Below are 19,229 nucleotides of genomic sequence, written 5' to 3'. Positions count from 1 at the left end.
TGACAGTGCTTCCAGGCTGTCTAAATCTGATTTTGATTTTCTGGTCATGAGCTCCACAGGCATTCAGAAGCCAGAAGGCTTACAATCTACTATCGGTCTATTTTATTACTGCACAGAAAGTAATATCTCAATATTTCACCAATGGCTCGGCAAGGGCTTGATTCTTCTGTGCATGTCCACAGCAATGCTGCTCTCCATTAAGAACTGTGAAGACAGGGAGAAAGTAAGGGAAAAAGGATACACAGATTTCCTAACTTGGTTTCTTGGCAGTTTTCTGGCACCAAATGCTGGTATTAAAGAGCTGCAGGCTTATTGCCTCATAGGCATTCAAGTCCCTCACTCCCTTGTTATTCTGTATCCTGTACAAAAATCGAGGTGTAGATTTGTCAGCCTCCTTTTGACAAATCTCCATTTCCTGCTTTACCTGCACCCTCTCAAGGCTTCAGACTTTCTACCCTTCTGATTCACATTATGGGAATTGAGTTATATTATTTCACTTCACCAACAGTTAACTAACAGCAAATATACACTAACATTTTACTCTTACTGATCTTGCTCATAAGGCATTTATTCAGTACTTTATTCCAGAGCTGGGCACGGTTAGAAGAAAGGGCTCCAGGAATATTCCTTACTGAGGGGCAAAGGTACAGACAAACTTTGCTGAGATTTCCTCCCTGGCTCATCTCTTCTTTCAACAGGTTAAGAAGATCTAAGTAGACCCAGTTCTTGTTCCCTCTTTAAAAAAGAAGAGGCTTTTAACTCAGAAAACAAATGTTTTTTAATCCAGAAAAACAAATGTTCAGAGAGCAAAAGCACATGATCTGGCAAATGACTGTCTTACATACTCAGAACTTTAGGGCCATGTTCGGTTTTGGTGTTCTAATCTCTGAATCCTTCAGTGAAGATGCTTCGATCCAGAGTGCTGATGCGAAAATCCCAGAACACCAGATGTCTGTAATAGAAATGCTGACAGCTTTATCTGAAAGTTGCATTGGTAGGTGCTGGAAGATTAATGACGTATCCAGGGTCTGCACTGCAAAGAGACCTCCAGAACACAGCATTTCCATATCGGGCAGTAAAGTCACGAGACAAATGTCCCAGCATTTGTCTGGGAACTCTACTGAAACACACACCTATCCATTAGTCAGGATCCCTTTTGGATGTCCCTGGATCTTGCTTTAGCAATATCCTTGGATTGGCATAGAAAAGGTACCTGAGAACAAAGCAGATCCATGGAACTCACATGCATTAGCTAAGAGAGCTCAACCCTGCACACTTTTAAGAGTCCCTTCAAAATCAGGACCCCTTAATACGTTACAGCCATGCTTAACACTGGAGAAAAATACCATACTTTGGGTTGCATATGAGTGTCAGTTCATTGTCAAAATGCGTTGTGAGAAGAGAGAGCATGTTTTAATGCAATGATAATTTCCTCCTTTTATAACACACACCCCCACACCTGCCTATGGAACAATGTCTAATTGGTTAGTAAATGAGAGGCAGTATTTAAATTATGGTAACAGACCTCTTCAGCCTGGAAAAGCAATCTCTTTCATTAAGGCTGCTCTAATATTCTTCAATTTTAATTAGTATTACTGATTCATTTACAAAACAGGCATTATGATTATTGAAATGACAATTCTCTATAAGAAAGAATTCACTGACACATTTAATTTTCACTCATTTCCAAATCACTGTCATATCAGCCTATCCTTCACCTGCTCATACCCATCTATTTCCAGCAGCTTCTGAAGAATTCCTTCCAACTGCTTCAAAGATACTCATGCCTTGATCCTACAAGCACCTGTAAGCAACCAGAAAATGCAGTTTCTAGAAAAACAGGGTGGGGTGGTTTTTTTTTGAATTGTGAAGAACCTTTTCAACAAATAGGAAATTCAGTGAAATGTGGAGTTGTCATTTTCCCCATAAAGTTTTCTTAGTTGCCACATTGTTTTGACTGGGAAAAAACTAAAAAGTTGTGGGAGAGTGAATTAGCATAGCTCATGCTATTGCCTGCGACACCCTTTATGTACGACTTGCTAAAAACCCTTGGCATTCAATTCCCTTCAATCGGAGAAGATCTTCCCAGATCAAGAGTGTGTCTTTCCTTTCAAGCAATAAACTTCTTCTGGGACAGGGACCTCTTGTCCCCAAGGAGCCGTAGCACTACATCTAAGCATCTCATTCCCTTGTGTCCTTTTGCACAGACAAGTCCAAATTTCAGACAGAATGGTTCTATGGCAAGTAGTTGAATGCAGCCCACCCTGGCCACTGGGACACACAACCGTGGGGTTTCACCCTTCAGGCAGCACAGGGAAACACACCAGGGCTTCCCACGTCCTTGGTGAGTGGCTAGAACGTCATCAATTTAGATTTGAATTGCTTCTAATTTTCCCTTGGAGAACCTAAATGAAAACTTCTTCATTGAGAAAAAGTTGAAAAGTTTTACATCTATTTTGAATCAAAAGTATTTTCCTCCCCATTTGTTTTGATTCAGCTATCAAACCAAAAGACTTCGGCATGCAACCCTAAACCCAGTGTTGCACACTGATGGACACAGTCACCTCTTCATTTCCACTGCATTGATTTCTCTCTACCAGTCTCTATGCATTCAATCTACAAGAGAAAACATTTGTAACAGCAACTGTTGATGTTTCTAGAAAATAAAATCATATTTTAGAATTACTGCTCCCATTTGTGACCTCTCAGTTTTCACAAAGCAGGTGATCCTGGTTAATGACTAAAATGCAAACATCTGCTTATCTCCCTCCAAAAAAATGGATTAATAAAGCTGAAATTACACAGTTAATGGTGTGGATAGTCTACCACAAAAGTGTGATCATATTTCAAAACATTACATCTTGGCCAATTTTAATGAAATTAAAATAAATTACTATTGCTATTTCCTCAGCTATTTTAAGCCATCTATGATTTTATAAACAATAACAGCGAGGATACATTACCAAATATTTGGAAAAAAAATTAATTCCATAAAGGAAAAAATATAGTCTTTTTTGTGTAACCACTATATGTAATATTCTGCACTCCAACATAAATCTGAAAAAGGCAAGAATACCTGTAATTATATAAAACAGTTCTAGCCAAAGCATGAAAACTGCTTAACTGACAAGGAAAATCTTATTGCTCTGTAATGCCTTCCAAGAAGCATGCCATACAGTTTTTATCTGAAAACTAGGAGAATGCATGAATTATTTAAGAACTTGCCCATTTGCTACCAAAACTACTTTGTAATGTAGACAAGTATAGAGTTTTGAAATTTCCCAGTATGTCCCAGAATTTGATCCATTGTTCTCACAGGACTCACATTAAAATATTTAGAGTATTAAACTAGTAACTTGATTATCACAAAAGTGACTTCATATGAAAAAACCCAAACCTGTGACAGAGCAGCTAATAAAAAGAACAATTAACTCCAAAGGCTGCAACAAAGACTTAATAGTGAGTTTGGCAGATGCACCTGGTATTTAAACTGGATGTTGGTCCCCAGTACAAACCACCATGCACCATAGCAGTCTTTGATTTTATTAGCGTTCTTCAGGACCAAAATGGACTGAGGGAGCTGAGATAAGGCAGCAAGACTTAGCAGAGATGGAGAGAAAGCAAATTCTGGGCTCTGAACAATGCTGTTATTTTGCTGCAAATATTTGATATTAAATTCATCAGACGTGTTTAATTTCAGTATGGAACAGCAGACAAGGATGAAGCAAGCTTCATTCTCTGAAACTAAATAGTTTAAAACTGAATCATATAAAGTATCTGGAAACTCCTTTTAATTTAAAACGGGATAATTTAAGGAATATTTATTGATTCATTCATTCTTAAGGAGTTGTCCTTTTTTAACCTCTCATTTTAGGCATAGAGCTGACATCAACATCCACATGATGGAAATCACAAGCTCCAGCACATGCTTAATTTAAGGCTCATCCAACAGTTCCAAAATACTTCTGAGACATGCATTTCAGTGCCTTACCAAACAAGGTCTGCTTAAATTTATAACAAATCATAACTGTATATTAAAATAAACATTTCTTCAAAAACAGACAGAACTGTAACTCCCCATGTTCTAACCCCATCAGAGTAATTCAAACTGTATCTAACTCTTAAATAACTCAGAGGATTTGAAAAAGAGCATTTCTTAACCAGAACACATCATGATTTAAGAAGTATCGAGTTCTGAAGGTTTATGGCAAACTGAGAATTTGCAAATGTTGGACTTTAAAAAAAAAAAAAGTAATTAAGTGAAAGCACATGCTTAATTACAACTATTGGAAGTGGTAACTGTAATTACCACAGAAACTAATTTTGAGACAAAGCATTATGTGGCATATATAATTATGAGAATAAAAATAATGAGTATATATTAACCAGAAGAATAGCTCAATCCTGATATCTAAATTTAAACATTTTCTTTAACCAAGACAATCTATACATTCTTAGTTAGACTTTAACGTAATACCCACCTTAGAACACATGTGTAGAAACCACTGTCTTGCAACTCAACCGAGTGAAACCATATTGAATCTTCATCCTTGCTCATCCTAACTTCAGAAAATATAATGGGTTCTTCTAAATCTCCTTTGTTTTTGTACCACATAAGCCTAAGACCTGTGCTTTGGGCCATGCTATAATTAGTTCTGATATAACTGTAGAAAAGGGCACATTTCACTCGGACTGGTTCACCTGCCAAAGCCATGTATGTCTTGAGATCCACTGACCAGTCAATGCAACCATCAACTGAAAGCAAAACAATAATAAAGAAATATTAGATACAGATATATTTTTTTCAGGATAGTGAAAGGCAGCTTATGAAATGCAATTAAAAGAAAAGAACCTTTGTTTTATAGCAATGTGAAAAACTTGAAGTAGCTATTGCCCGTTAAAGGGGTTTATACACCTCTTTTAGTTACATATAAATGCAAATGTGCAGGCAATAGAGCACACTGGGCCTGCTCAATTCCATTTCTTTAGAATATCACTACTTTTATCCCCAAAACACTAATTCTTTAATAAATAAACCGAGTGTTTCACCTTAACTACTTGCCCCTGTAAATCAGTTTTGAATTCTTTAATTCTTTGTTGGAGGAAAACGTACATTGTCATCTGATCCCATTCTCATCCTTTAAAGCTTTTCCATCCACCTCTGCTAATTACATTACATTAAGAAAACAACTAACAGATACAACATTTATCATTTTCTTTTCAAGACAGTTCCACATAGCTTTTTTTTCTACAGCCTACTCAAATTGTAGAGATATGTATTATATACACAGGATACAATTACAACGTGCTACCTATGCAATCAAGCTTAATACAGGAATTGTACAAATATGAAAAGGGATCTTTTAATGTTCTGTGCAGCAAAAACTTTGGAAACAGTTTTCTTGATACTTCACTTTAAAAATTAACATACGTACACCAGTTCAATAAAAGATTACTTCTCCCTAGAAAATTTTCCCCCATTATTTTAAATCGTATTAGTTACAATATAATCATAGGACACGCATATCTATCAACAAGTAACTCCCCTCTCACATATCAGAGACCTTTTAATTCAATCTTTTTTTATTGCTGGAAAAACTGTAAGCCTGAAAGTCAATCATTAATATAACCAAAGAAAAAGACTGCGAAGGCAGATTGTCAATAGGCAAATATACTATCTCAAAGTAATAGAATTTATAGTTTTTAGAATTTATTGATCATATCCAGCTATATGTAAGTGGAACATCTTTACCCTTGACGTAGCTACCTCAAATTAAACCAAAAAAGGTTCAAGTTGCCTCTTCTGTATTTACAGTATCAATTCTCAAACTCTGTTAGATATTCTCATACACTCTTTTTCATTTACTCTTTTTTACAGTCTTTTTTATTTACTTCTTATTTTTTTTTAATTTACTTCCTAAACAAATGTAGTGAGCCAGAATTTCTACATGTGGTGCAATATCAGATTTAGTCTTTTTTTTAGTGTCTTTTACTGCTTTTATATCTACCATTTTTTCAGGCTTCTCTTGCATCCTTCAAAACTGTGATAAATGGAAGGTTTTAATTTTTCCATTGCAGTAAATCAGCTTTAATTGTACTGTGACCATGCATGAACCATGCAACTCAACCATATTTTAAACCTGTTGACAGTGACCACTTTGTTACATTTCTAATACATAAACTTCCACATAACATCTTGTTGTAAAACAAACTTTACTTGTAAAACAAACATAGGCTCAGGAGGAAAGGGAAAACCATGACTCAGAACTATAATTTGAATGTATCTACTGTCACGAGGGTATCGAAAGGCAAAGGGAGATCGTATAATACCTTCACCCCAAGTGGTGTGGATCAGGCGACCTGCTCCTGCCACCCGCCCAGAGGCAGATGCAAACGCAGCAGCTGGTTGCACCAACTTACTTCTTACTTCAACCAAAAAAAGCCTCAAAGCCAAGACATTCACCTGAAGTCATACACACACAGTTTCAGTTCACTTCCATTTTCATTTCCATTCTCATTTTGCTGAAAACATCCCAATGACTTAAAATTCATTGCTTCCTCCTTTTAACAGCTACCATTAATGACGTAACATGACAGGCTGGTAGCAATTTACTGACTTTCCTTTTCTTCACTGTTGCAGCATCACTTCTTCCACTGTGTTCTCCCTTCTCATAGCTTCGTGCCACGCAGAACAGGACAAGTTTGGATAAACATTACTTGAAAATCATATCCTGATGTATTTGTTCTCAGTGCATCCCCTCCAGGTTTATAACATTCTTCACCATGCCCAAAACTGCACACTGTAACTCAAACATTCTCTCACCAGGAGCCCATGAAACACTGCATTCACCTCTCTCTGCGATGGTGTTACACAGACCACAGCAACCAGCAGCAGAGCTGGCAAAAGAACCCAACTCCTTCAGTCCTACAAACCCATCCAATCCACTTTTACATTAAAGCCTGGTGCTGACATCATAAATTATTTTATACAGGTGGCTTCAAGGGCTTTTCCATCGAGCAGGTATCAATGTACTCCATACAGAACTTCCTCACAAAAGCTCTGTGCTCTTTTTAAGCCCTGCTCTTTAGGCTGGTGTGAGTTTACAATTAAAGAGCAGTGCAGAGCTTACAGCTGCCTTCTCTCAGCAAGGGACGTGAAAGGCAAAGCTGAGCTCTCCAGATGGCTCAGCCCTGTTCTCCAGGACATACAGGTATTCTCAAAGGCACCCTTCCTCCTGGGCTCTAGCAAAGTCATGAAAGTCTAAGCAGGGACGTAAACTGAAATGAATAGGGGTGCCCAGAAGTGGAATTTAGTTCTAAACTAATTCAGCTAATCTAATTAGTTCTGTCAATCTTCTATCAATCTAATCCTGTCATGTCATCTAATGCTTTCAAACCTGTGCTGGTTCAGCAAAGTCAAACTGCCTCAAAGAATAACTGACATTCAGACACACATGGAAAGCTTGTGGGTCAAGCAGAACAGTGGCAGTTTTTCATTTATTTCACAGAGCAGAGTCACAATTAGGAAGATTTACAGACTTAGGTACTGAGCCAATATGGAAATCCAGCTTTGGAAGCTGAAAATGCCTCTGCTTCCAGTAAAATTTCTCCCACATTCACACCAAATAACTTGTCAAAGCACAGCTCAAAGGAACACTTAGCATCCTTCAGTGTCATTCAGTCTGCCTTATCTTCCACTTTCATTTGAAAATCTCTTTTCTAGTGTGCATTTCTCTACTATTTTCTTTTTAAAATCACAAATGCTGGAGTATATAAAGCACATTGGAATAGATGAAAGACATCTGAATGGCAATTTACAACCAGGTCATTAGAGTGGCTAAACCCCATCTCCAGCTGCCCAGTGGAGAACAAGGCTGTGGGGCCAGTGTGCCACCGGCCTCGGCCAGTGCTCCAGGGGAGGCATCGGGCACAGTGACCTGATCACAGCCCAGCACCCACGTCGCAGAAGAAGAAAAGAAAGAAAAGCAGATTTATACTCAAGACCTTTTTCCCATTAACAGTATCCAAATGGAAGCACTTCAGCAGCCAGCAGCCAGGCTGACCCCAACACAGCGAGCGCAGTGGAGGGGGAAGGTGCAGGCAGGCTGCCTGCCCATCGCCCCTGCCTGCACCGCCTGCTCCCCGGCAGCAGCTCGCTCCCCGCAGCATGCCAGGAGGTGGTAATTACAGAGAGGAGAGCACACAGGGAACGGAGTAACCATTCATTATAGGGTTGCTGACATCTGCAGAGGGGAGAAGTCTCACAGAGCGCCTTGACTAAATCTTAATTATTGAAGAAAGGCTAATCAAACAGGAGACGACTTTTTCCCCTTGCTCTTTTTTTCTTGTTAAATACACAGTCAAGAACGTTTCCTCTTACAAAGCTGTAGAGGCTAAAATCTAGGTCAGGCTCCCCACGCTCACATGGAAGCTGAAATTTTTCCTCTTGCTGCGCTGTCAGTCACTGGAGCGTGAGCATTGTTATATTCATTTGGAGTATTCTCCAAGCTGTCATTACAAAAGACTGGAGCTGCTTAGGTGGAGTTTAGCTCTCTGTTATCCAGAACAAAGTTTGCTGTCATTATTGTTGGGCTGGCTCCCAATATGTAATATAATCAGGGTGGTAAGATGAGAAAAATAATAGTATTAGAGAGAGGCACTTATATAATAAATATATATACTTCTTTTCTCTGCTAACCAATAATCAGCTGATCCTTAGTAAGTGCCTGACTGAAAGCCCAATTCAAATTAAATCCTATCTATTGTGGGTATATTTTAGATGCTTTCAATAAAGACAATTATTTGAAATCCCTTCTAAAATTTTAAGCATTGAGAGTATATGGAAAAAAACTGTCCCATTTTTAGTCCAAATTCTTGAGGAAAAAAGGCGTGTCCCCTCAGTCCCTCCCCGCTCCTTCAGCATATCTTCTGATCCAACTGACTACATTCAGTCCTATTTCATAGAACATGCAAGTGTCCAGGTACAAAAAGCCCTGCATGGGTGCAGGAGAGAGTCCCGATATGTCCTTCACGGGCAGAGAAACACAGCAGCAGTTAATCATGGTGGGGCCCCACTAGGTCCATCCCAGTTATCTATACAAGCAAATACAATTGAAAATTAAAGTTGCAAAATTATTAAGCGAATGCTAAAGTTGGCTAACAATAAGTTACTGTACTTCTATGGTAGCAATCACCCAAAGCATGTACTGCATCTTCTTCCCCAACATTTCCTGGTGATTTCCCATTATTCTTATTTTAAATAAATCTAGTTGTCTAGGGAGTCTAGATGCATTTTAACATGAACCATAATAATTTATGAGCAATTATAGAAGAGCATGTACATAGTCTCTGAGCAATTTGTCTTTCTGCTTGCTGCCACATAAATAATTTTTTTGCATTGTGAATCTGCCTGTAATAATTTTTGTAGGGATCTGTCACCTACAGCAATTTATATCATGGCATTGTTAAACATGTTTGCCTACCTTGTTACCTGAAAATCTCATTTTAAATTGAAATCATCTACAAATAAATAATTAAAAAAAACAATATACTAGCTAATGTATTAAATTTATTGCTCCACAAAGCAAGCAATGCTTGTAGCTGTAAATACATAGCAAAAAAACCCCAAAACATTCCTCTGATACAGGAGTTATATTTTTATTTATATATTAGCCATAGAACAGCAGAGTCCAGGAAATGATATACATCATGCTCAAGAGTCTGTAGACACGTAGCAATGATAGATGCACTCCATTAAGGAAACCCAAAAAGTGATGCAAAGTTTTAGGCTCTTAAAGGGGAAAAATCAGTTACAGCCCATGAATTTTAGGCAACTTGGTATTTTCAGATCTCAATTCTAGAGAAAAGGAAACACACCCTACATTTGACCACATACGGTAACAACTTTAACAGCTTTGGCTGGATGTGGTCTTCACAAAGGGTCAGGGTGTTAGATCAAGCTCATAATTGGTTCCACACCTCCGGCTTTCCGGCTGTGGTATGCTAATTCCGCTGCGGTGCTTGCAGACCCCTGCCAGCATCTCATCAGAGCCGGGAGCTGCCATATGAGACCCGCCTATCAGCTGAGCCCAGCGCGTGGTCCCCTGCCACCCTGCCTCCTCCCAGCGCCCTTCCCTCCTCCTCACACCACGAGCTGAGTCAGGGAGCCGAGGTGCCTGAAAACAGACAGCCAACCACCCCCCTACCCCTATCTGTGATTCTTTAACTACTCAAATATTCAGAGATGCATTTGATGGTCAGAGAACACAATTAAAAAAAAAAAAAACACTTTGTGGACTCTTTGAAATCATGGATGTCACTTCCAAAGCAAGGTAAGGTCTTTGCTTGTAGAGCTGCCTCAGCTTAGCTGACCTACCAGACTGGGTGGTTGAAGGACACTCGCATAACAGGTAATAAAAATCCACTCTACTGAAAGACATTGGAGCTGGCATCTCTGACATGGAGAGCAAGTTACCCGGTTTCACAAGGGAGGAGGAGAAGCCTATGCTGGTGGTACTTCAGAAGGGAGTGGAGGGTGGCCTTCTCCAGCAGCAGGGGAGCTGATCTCAAATAGCAAGCAAGAAAGGAGAAGGGAGTTCAGGTAAAGTGTCTGTGAAGTTTCTTTTCTGTGAGTTACAGTTTTACTCTTTGTTGAGTCCAGTTAACACTATTTTTGAACTCTAACTATGCTTGTATTTTAAATTGCATTTCAGAGGAAAAAAATGAAATAGTTGTCCCCTGAGGGATACAGTAAATCAAAAAACCGTATCTCTTAGAGATGAAGACCACTTAGAAAACCACCTTTGATCTTGAGAAAAAACAAGTTTATCATGATTCAAGGTGGGTGAATTTTGCAATGTTTCTCCTATTACCCTGTTAACAATTTTAACTAAATAATTAATTTCTATCACATTAACATCTAGATTCAGCAGCCATCAACCAAGACTATTTTGCTGTAGAAACACAACACCTAAGAAGAGGATCACTCAGAGACTGCAGTTTCTTTACTCTGATCTCCATTTTCTGCATGTTTTCGAGCAAAATCTAGACCATTCCAACTTACCGGCGAAAAAGATTGGGACTTTCAAGATATGTAAAACTGAAAATATTCCAAAATCCCTAAATCAAATAATGAGGAGTGAGAAAAAACTTCATTAGATTTAGCAACATGCAAATATTTCTCCAAATCTGGCTCATAAATAAGGAAAAATGCATTTACTTATACATTGGCAGATTTTTTTTCCAAATTTTGATCAAAGCTTCAAATTTCTGTAAGATGGGCTAAAATGTTTTTAAGACTTGTATGTGCTTCATTTTTTTGCACCAGCTTTTCCTATGAGCCACAGCTAAACAACCCAACTCAAACGTCAAAGAGTCCAGCTGAACACTCATAATTTCCTTTGAGGTCAAACAAGATGTAAATACATACTGCCAGAGGTCCAAATAACAACCAATTGCTCTGTCCTGACTCACATATGCATATGAAGCCAGAACCATTTTAGTCTTATATTGAAAATGCAAAAGAAAGAACATACTAGTAGATCACCAACCTGTAAAATTCTCTAGGGAGATTGAAAAATAGCTTGGACCTTGAACAAATTCTCAGCTTCCAGGAGTGATGGCATATTAATGAGGTTGAGACTTAGAAATTATACTTGAAGAACAAAAATGCTGAAATATGTGTCAGTAGAAGTTACTGTGCAGGGGCATTTTATCCTGTAGCACTTGTCAGAGCCAGCTTTTCAGGTGGCACCTTATCACAGGGATTTTTGGGAATGCTTGCTGATGGAGAGAAGAGCAAATCATAGCTGGCAGGTTAGATTTTGCTGGAGACAGAAAGCTCTGAAACACGTTCTATGATGGAAAGGAAATCTCTGGTCTCATATTCTTTGCTACCTCTTCAAGCCTGATCTTCCTGGAGACAGATGGGCTTGAACTGAAGTGCCCTTCCAAAGCTGTGCTCTTTGCTTCGGGCAGATTGCTCCACTGAGCAGAGAGAAAGAGAAGAGGAGGGCACTAAAGCAACTGTTTAAAATGCAGCACATTTACCCTAAAAATGAGTGTTTGGTGACCTTGATCTCCTAATCACTTCAATATCTGGCAGGTTTTTAAAGAGTTTATGTTGAAGTAAACAGTACAGAAATTGGAATTTATAAAGTGGTTTGGTTTAAAATATTCAGTGTAATGCCTTGATTCTCCATGGTTGTCACCACATTAGAAAACAATGTAAAAGGCACATTGAAAATCAACAGCAGTAAAGCCAGGACATGAACAATAAAGAAGTTATTCTTCATGGCTTTATGCATTTGTACATTTTGTGAAGCCCCAGACATGGGTTCAAGGAGTGTGCTCCAGCCTGTCCTGCCTTCACAGCCGCCCCTGCCTGGCCCCTGCCCTTCCCACCGCGGCTCCCCTCCCGCACTGGGCCAGGTGGACTTGGAAGAGCTGTGGGCAAATTCATGTACTAAGCTCCTGCCTCTGCCCAGCCTCCATCTTTGCTCACACAGAAGTAAAGCCAAATGGGTGATGTGTAGTGAACAAGTTACCTGGACAATTAAACTTATTTTCTTGTTTGTGTATCTATAAACAAATCCCCATTTCTTCAAAGTCGGCCATGAAATAACATCACTGAATTAGCACATCTCCCTTTTTTCGTTAACCCACTAGCAAGGGAACATTATTTTAAACAAAAAGTATGTTGTTCTAGATCAGAGTGGCCAGATCAGTTACACGATGTTACATCTGATTCTTGGACTGAACAAGTAACAAAACTTTCCAATTAAATACTAAAATTTAAATTCCATAAACAAAAAACTCAGGGACCCAACAACTCAGTGCAAACACAAGTACGAATTCAATAAAGACAGTAAATTAGCTGTTCACCCAGGTCTGAAATCCACCTGAACCCCAATATTTTTTTTTACATTATGTCCACAAAATCTAGTAAATCAAAGTACTTCCACTTTCTAATCTCCAGAAAGGAGAATAATTTTTTTTCTAACATCTGCCACAATGAATATTGCCATTTTTATTAGATCTTTGGATTCCTGAGGAAGTCAATGAACAATGTAAAAGCACAGAAAGATTTCCCAGCATCTCTGATATTTCTTTGATGCACAGAACTACCTATAGACAAATTAGACAGAAAAATAAAACAAGAAGAATCAGTATCTAAGAAAAGAGAGAACAATAACTGATTTAAGGAATGAGTAAAACAGACCACAAATATTCCATTGGTTTTATAAACTTTATCCTAAGGAGATTTCAGATAAGGAGCAACACACTGGAAACATGCTTTATACCTGAAGGTATATGCAACTAATATTTTAAGTGGTGTTGACTACACACGAGCTCTTTAAGGACACTGAGATGGTTTTAATATTCTCCAGCCAACCACATTAACCCACAGAGACTTTCATACATTTCTGTTTTCAAGTCTTTAGCACCATGCAAACTTTGGGAACAAAGCTGAATTCATTTAAATAATTGATGAATCTCTCTTCATTAGTCCCTTTGAATAAAGTTACTGAAGGTAAAGTAAATGGGAACTAGGTGCCAGAACAGGTAGTTGCAGTCTCAAGTAATCACACAATTAGGAAACTATACCCACTGCTTGTGATTCCCAGCAGGGAATTGTAGGAAAGAGCTGTGAATAGTAAGAATTTGAAATCAAAGAGAATCAAATTCTATTAACTTTCTGGTCCCTGTGAGGCAGAGGGACTGGTGTATTTGCACAAGATTGTTTTATTTTTCATCTGTTTTTCAAGTATGTGGACAGTGAGTTGGTTAATCTGCTTTGAGGGCATGGTCCTCTTGAATTTGGATTAGGTTAGGAAGACCGACTCCCTGTTGAATACACTGGGCTAAATTCATTTCTTCTACTGTCTGCAGAGGTGAATCCTTGAGTGACATGGGTCTGTTGTAAGGGCTCTTACTACCTCTCACTGGTGGCAGAGGAAGACTGCTTGACAGAAGATGAGAACAAGGAGAGTATCACAAGAGCCTAGGGATAGTAACACACCCTACCATAAGAGGAAAGCAGGACTCAACTATCCCTACAGATGAGCTACATGGTATTTGTGCAAAGTCTAAGCAATTATTAACTGGGACACCTCAGCAGGGACATTTCTGGTAGTCCAAATTCCCCGTTTACCATGGGCAACTTGTCCCTGACCAATGTGTCTGCCTTGCCGGCACAGCCAAGCATGCCATCATGCCAGTCCTTTGAGCAGGAGCCCAGACTCTGAGCCTTCAGAGGCCTCTTCCAACCTGTCTCATGATTTGGTCCTACCACCAACACAGCTCTTGCTGATCACAATTCACCAACACATAAAAGGAGCCTTTCATGCAAATGCCTATATCTGGATACACATGCTTTCTACCCTACTCATTAATCATTTATTTTCTAGTTTACAAAGATGCAGTCAGTCCATCAGAAGATTACCAAATGCTTTACTAAACTAGTTCCCCATCACAAACACACTAGGTAGAATTAATGTTTTGGGCCCTGGATATTTGTAAACTACTTGATAAACATACTGCAATGTTAAAAAAAGAAAAAAAAAAAAGAGAGAATGCACAAATTTAAATCGAGACATGCTCATATGCTCAGGAATAGAAAGGAACAAGTCAAGTTCATCTGAATTTACTTGCAACAAATAACCAGCTTTGGTCATTTGCTTTGTCTGTACACATTTACCTTTGGATATCTAGGCACACTTACCATTTTACAATTGCTATGCCATTATTCCTGTTATCTGGTACAGATAATTTCATCTGCAGCAGGCCAATCACCATTTCCACTTGCATGACAGGTAGACTTCTGTTTGAAAAGGTTGTGACCATTGCACCAACCTAGGTTGTAATTCCTCCTCTCATTTTAATTCATTAGCTGCATGTATGTGACAGAATTTAAATAGGAAACTCTTCTGACTGCAGAACACACCGAATTTCATTTCAATAAAATGAACAGTCACAAATCAAAACAATATTTGCTTTTATAGGACAACCATGAATAGAAGTGTTAGAGAGTTATTGGTCTGTATGTATCTGTGATGAATTATTAAGTGTTTTCAAAATTAGATACTTTTAAACAGTAAACATCGTTCTTAAGACTTTTGTTTCTATTCAAAATAAACAAACATAGAGTTACTCTTATTGCAAGCTATTGTAATTACATATAAGAAAGAAAAATGAAGGATGATTGAAAAATGAGCCATTACAAGGGCTACCTGTGTTACAGACACGTCTCTAGGTAAAGCAGCAAGCGATAATGCAGTGTTGTGCTTCATTACCCAGTGTTGCACATTTGTTTAGGTACACCTTTACCATTTACATATACGTTCTCTAAAACCTGCCTATCAAAACATCTGACAGCACCACATCCACTGGCAGCTCCACACTCCCCAGTAATGTATCTCAAGTGAAAACAAGGGCCATGTTTATGGGACCACATGCACTTTTGTTTCTCAAACACAGACTGTGAAAAGAGGGCCATGATGGCAGCACCCCCACCTCCCAGATCCCCCAAAATCCCAACCCGCTTCCAGATCGGCTGTGAGCGGCAGCCCCGAGCAGGCCCTGCCACCAGCACCGCGACTCCTCTCCAGCTCCTGTTCCCAGGGCCGCGCTCCTCCCCAGCCCCAGCGACAGTCCCTTGGTGGGGGAGAGGGGCCATTTTGTCATCACTGAGGCTGCAGCTCCCTGGGACTCCATCTGCTTTCCAGTTGTTTTCCCAAGCCTTGACTCAGGAGGATCAAAGCAGGGCCAACGGCCAACTGAAACCCCACAGAAATCAGCACTGCTTCGAGCTGACATAGAGCAGCAACTATTTAAGTAAGAACCATCATAAAGCAAACAGACCTCAAACCAGCACAGTTTATAGCCTTTTCCTCACACTTCCCTGTAAATTCACAAGCCAGAAACGAAACTGGCATCAGGAATGTTTCATTCACTAGCAAGCAAAAGCAACTGACTCCAAATACCTCATTACTAATACATCATTTGCTCAGAACAGCACAAAACAAACAGGTTTGTGTTTTATTCATAGTCTTTCTGTCATCCTCAACAGTTCCAGCTCGCTCTGCAAAACATGCAGCTGCCACGTGTTTCACCAAGGAGCGTCCAAGGTGTGAAGATGGAGAGTTGGAGAGATGTTTGAGCTTCAGGCTGAGGCTGGGCAAAGATGGGAGTTGGGATCTGGGATGTGGGAGGGGAGACAGGGAGCCCGTGGCACCTGAGGCCTTTCTTCAGTTGTCACCACGTCCACCAGCTGGGACACCACCTTGCAGCCTCAACATCCATGAGCATATTGTTACTAAATCATCACAACTCAATGTTAGAAGACAACTCTGAAAAATCATCACAAAAGCCTCCACCTGAGCTACTGATAAACCAGAAAAATGACATAACTGGACTAACTTTTTAAATTAATGTCTCTCCACTTGTACTGATTGGTTACTTAACACTCAGTAAGCAATGTGGAGACTGTTCATTTTCTATCAAGCTCCTTGCTCACTCCCACCTTCTCGACCTAATCCCCAGCCATCATTTGCTTTCCCAGCCTTGGGAACTGACTGCCATAACAGTTTGAGGACAACTGTTTAATTAGTATTTTTGAATGGTTAATACAACAAAGCGTTGAGGTAGCTACACCTGGATTGGTGTCTGTAGGGATCACTCCACAGCAAACCAGTATGTTTTCCACTTAAGAAACCATGTTTTAAAAATATGGAAAACCAGTATTTAAATTCTTAAATACTGGTTATTTAAGAATTAAATAAACAGAAAAAACTCTTATTTAAACAGCAAAAACTCACAGTGATTAGGGGAGACACAGTGATTAGGGGACAGAAATATGAGGCTGGATACCTTTTTCTTCCATCCTTCTTCTTCACAGAGGGTGCTCATTTCCAAGCCTGGCTGCAGTTAGCTCGATGAGTTTGAGGGGCTCCAACTGCTCAGCGCCCCGGGGACTGCCATCCCTGCTCGGGGCGGGCAGGCTGTCCCCGCTCCTCGCAGCAGGCTCAGGGGGGGCTCCTGGCTCCCAGCTCAGGGCTGGGGCTCTCCTGCCTGCCCCCTGTCCCTCGTCCTTCCCTCACTGCCCCTGCTAAATGCAAATTGAATTCAGCAACTGAATTTAGTTCAGTGGGGAAACTGGGGATGGGGGTGGGATTAATTTCGACAGTGTTGTGAGTGGCATCATTCCCAATTAAAAATGTTCTATTTAATTCAATCTAGTCAATTTTATTATTATTTTGACTTCATTATTTTTCAGTTCACAATGACAGGTTTTTCAGTTCAGACTACAGAACTGTCATCTGTCCAGCTCTACATCTGAAGGAAGAGGAAAATGACTGTTCTCAGCCGGAGGGGAAAAAGCACACGAGGTATGTGACCTCAGGGTAGGGATTTCGGGCTACAGACAGGGAAGTGAAGCGAGAGGCCTCTGACAGTATCACACATGTTCCTGGGGCACAAAAAAAAGCACTTTGAATCAGCTCTCATCAAGGTCAAAGCAGAATTTGATGGCAACAAATAAGTCTTGTTTTTATAAGACACTAGGTCCAACCTCAGAGGTTTTGATGGAGTTCAACTCCCATGGAGGTCAGTGCACCCTACACAACCTCTGCACCTTACAGCACTGGGTGCTGATACTCCTGGGAGCACATCCCTACAGCAAATCCTCTCTGTGAAAGGGGAAGAATAAAAAAGAGAGAGATTGTGTGAGAACCAGGGGTATGAATCAGAAATAAAGAGATGCAGATGTCATGCAAACTACTTTAAGGAACTTCCTGATAAAGTTCTTCAAAAATGAAGACACTGTCATATTTCTGTTAAAAAGAAGAGTATCACAAATGCAATCATATTTTTTCATGTGTCACTTCTGAAATAAATGAGATTTCCCTGTGAGGTTGACAGTGTAAGAAATGAAATTAGAATGATTTGCATATTAAAGACATTATTATGTCTTCATTGTAAATATTTCCATCACAATGACTTTGAATATAATCTTTGCAAACACAAATATAAATATCCTCATGCCAGATTTCACATAATCTGAAATTATGCTGTGTCAAGTTGTCAATTTTAAGAATTCTCCTAAACCATTACAAATCTCATTTTAATCTCTCTAAAGACTCATCTGATTTTACATAATTGAAAATAAACATTGCTTGTAATGTGTTCATTTTGATGTGCAGTGAATAAAAGGGTGCCAGAACCCCTCCAGCCAACCACTATTTTGAAAATATGTGCTAAATTTTCAATCTCCTATCTGCCTAGGGCTGCATAAACTTGTACAATGCATTTTTTTGATATTGTTTAATACTAAATATTCCAAAGTATGCCATCAAAATTTTTAGAATTGCATTTTTTTCTCTTCCCTGGGACTGATCAGTGTGTCTTCAGTAATAAAGATAAGCAAATACAACATTAATGAGCTACAAACTTGAGATAACAAAAAGAATCACTAATAGCCTAGTTGCTATTGGATTGCCTCTCTGTGTCGTACTTGCCTGTTAGAAGAGACCAATCTACTCAGCAGGCATAAAGGACCCTGAACTTCTTTGCGTCTATTTGCATATATTCTCAAACAGTCTTGGCACTCTAGAGAGCAGAGATAACACACTTGAAGGATGGGAGGAATGGCAGCGGTGTCCCACTAGACCCCAGCAAACAAACATGCAAACACAGGCATGGACAGAGGGGACTGGGGTTACAACCCTGGGTCTCAAGAATTCATAAACCTTCACTGCACATACATGTGCATAAATCAAAAGAATATGGTGCATAAAAGAGTGACTGTCAACCTGGTTTTGCAAACTTTACATTAATTAGGAAAGGATTTCTCAAACACCCATGCATCTCCAAACTTTGTGCTGGGAAGACCATTAACTTCTAAATGACAAGTGCAGGCTGCATGCAAAATATTCTGAATTTTTGGTTCTCTAAATTACTATTAACCCAACATTATTCCTGCCTACCTTAGGTTTTTAAATGGAATTACATGTAGCCTGCAGCTTCAAATCTAAATGAAAAATGTAGCTCCAATTGAACCTTAGGGGAAAAAAAAGTCAAAAGTTAATGAGATTTAAATTAGTAACAGCCAAAGCCTTCCCTTAAAGAAAACATTATTGATTTTAAAGAGCTACCTAATGAAAAAGAATGGCACTCTTTTAAGACTTTGCATGAGTTACATTAGAGATTCATTTATAATAATAAATAAGGAT

At 39.3% G+C, this 19,229-nt stretch overlaps 1 protein-coding gene across 9 annotated transcripts in view; it reads right to left on the bottom strand.

The window, feature by feature from the left end:
• The window catches only part of IL1RAPL2 (interleukin 1 receptor accessory protein like 2), a 394,699-nt gene that overhangs the window by 187,913 nt on the left and 187,557 nt on the right, over positions 1-19,229 (bottom strand). For 8 of the 9 annotated variants that reach the window (XM_032996140.2, XM_032996138.2, XM_032996145.2 and 5 more), the window contains one exon: positions 4,482-4,755. The exons of the other annotated variant lie outside the window; for it this stretch is intronic. In XM_032996140.2, the coding sequence (XP_032852031.1) occupies positions 4,482-4,755 (274 nt within the window). The remainder of the gene's footprint in view (positions 1-4,481; positions 4,756-19,229) is intronic. 9 annotated transcript variants of the gene reach the window in all.

Source organism: Tyto alba, unplaced genomic scaffold (genome assembly GCF_018691265.1).
Source record: "Tyto alba isolate M040663 unplaced genomic scaffold, T.alba_DEE_v4.0 Super-Scaffold_5, whole genome shotgun sequence".
Lineage (NCBI taxonomy): Eukaryota > Metazoa > Chordata > Aves > Strigiformes > Tytonidae > Tyto > Tyto alba.
The sequence above is the reverse complement of the archived record's forward strand: the minus strand, read 5'-3'. Positions and strand labels throughout refer to the sequence as shown.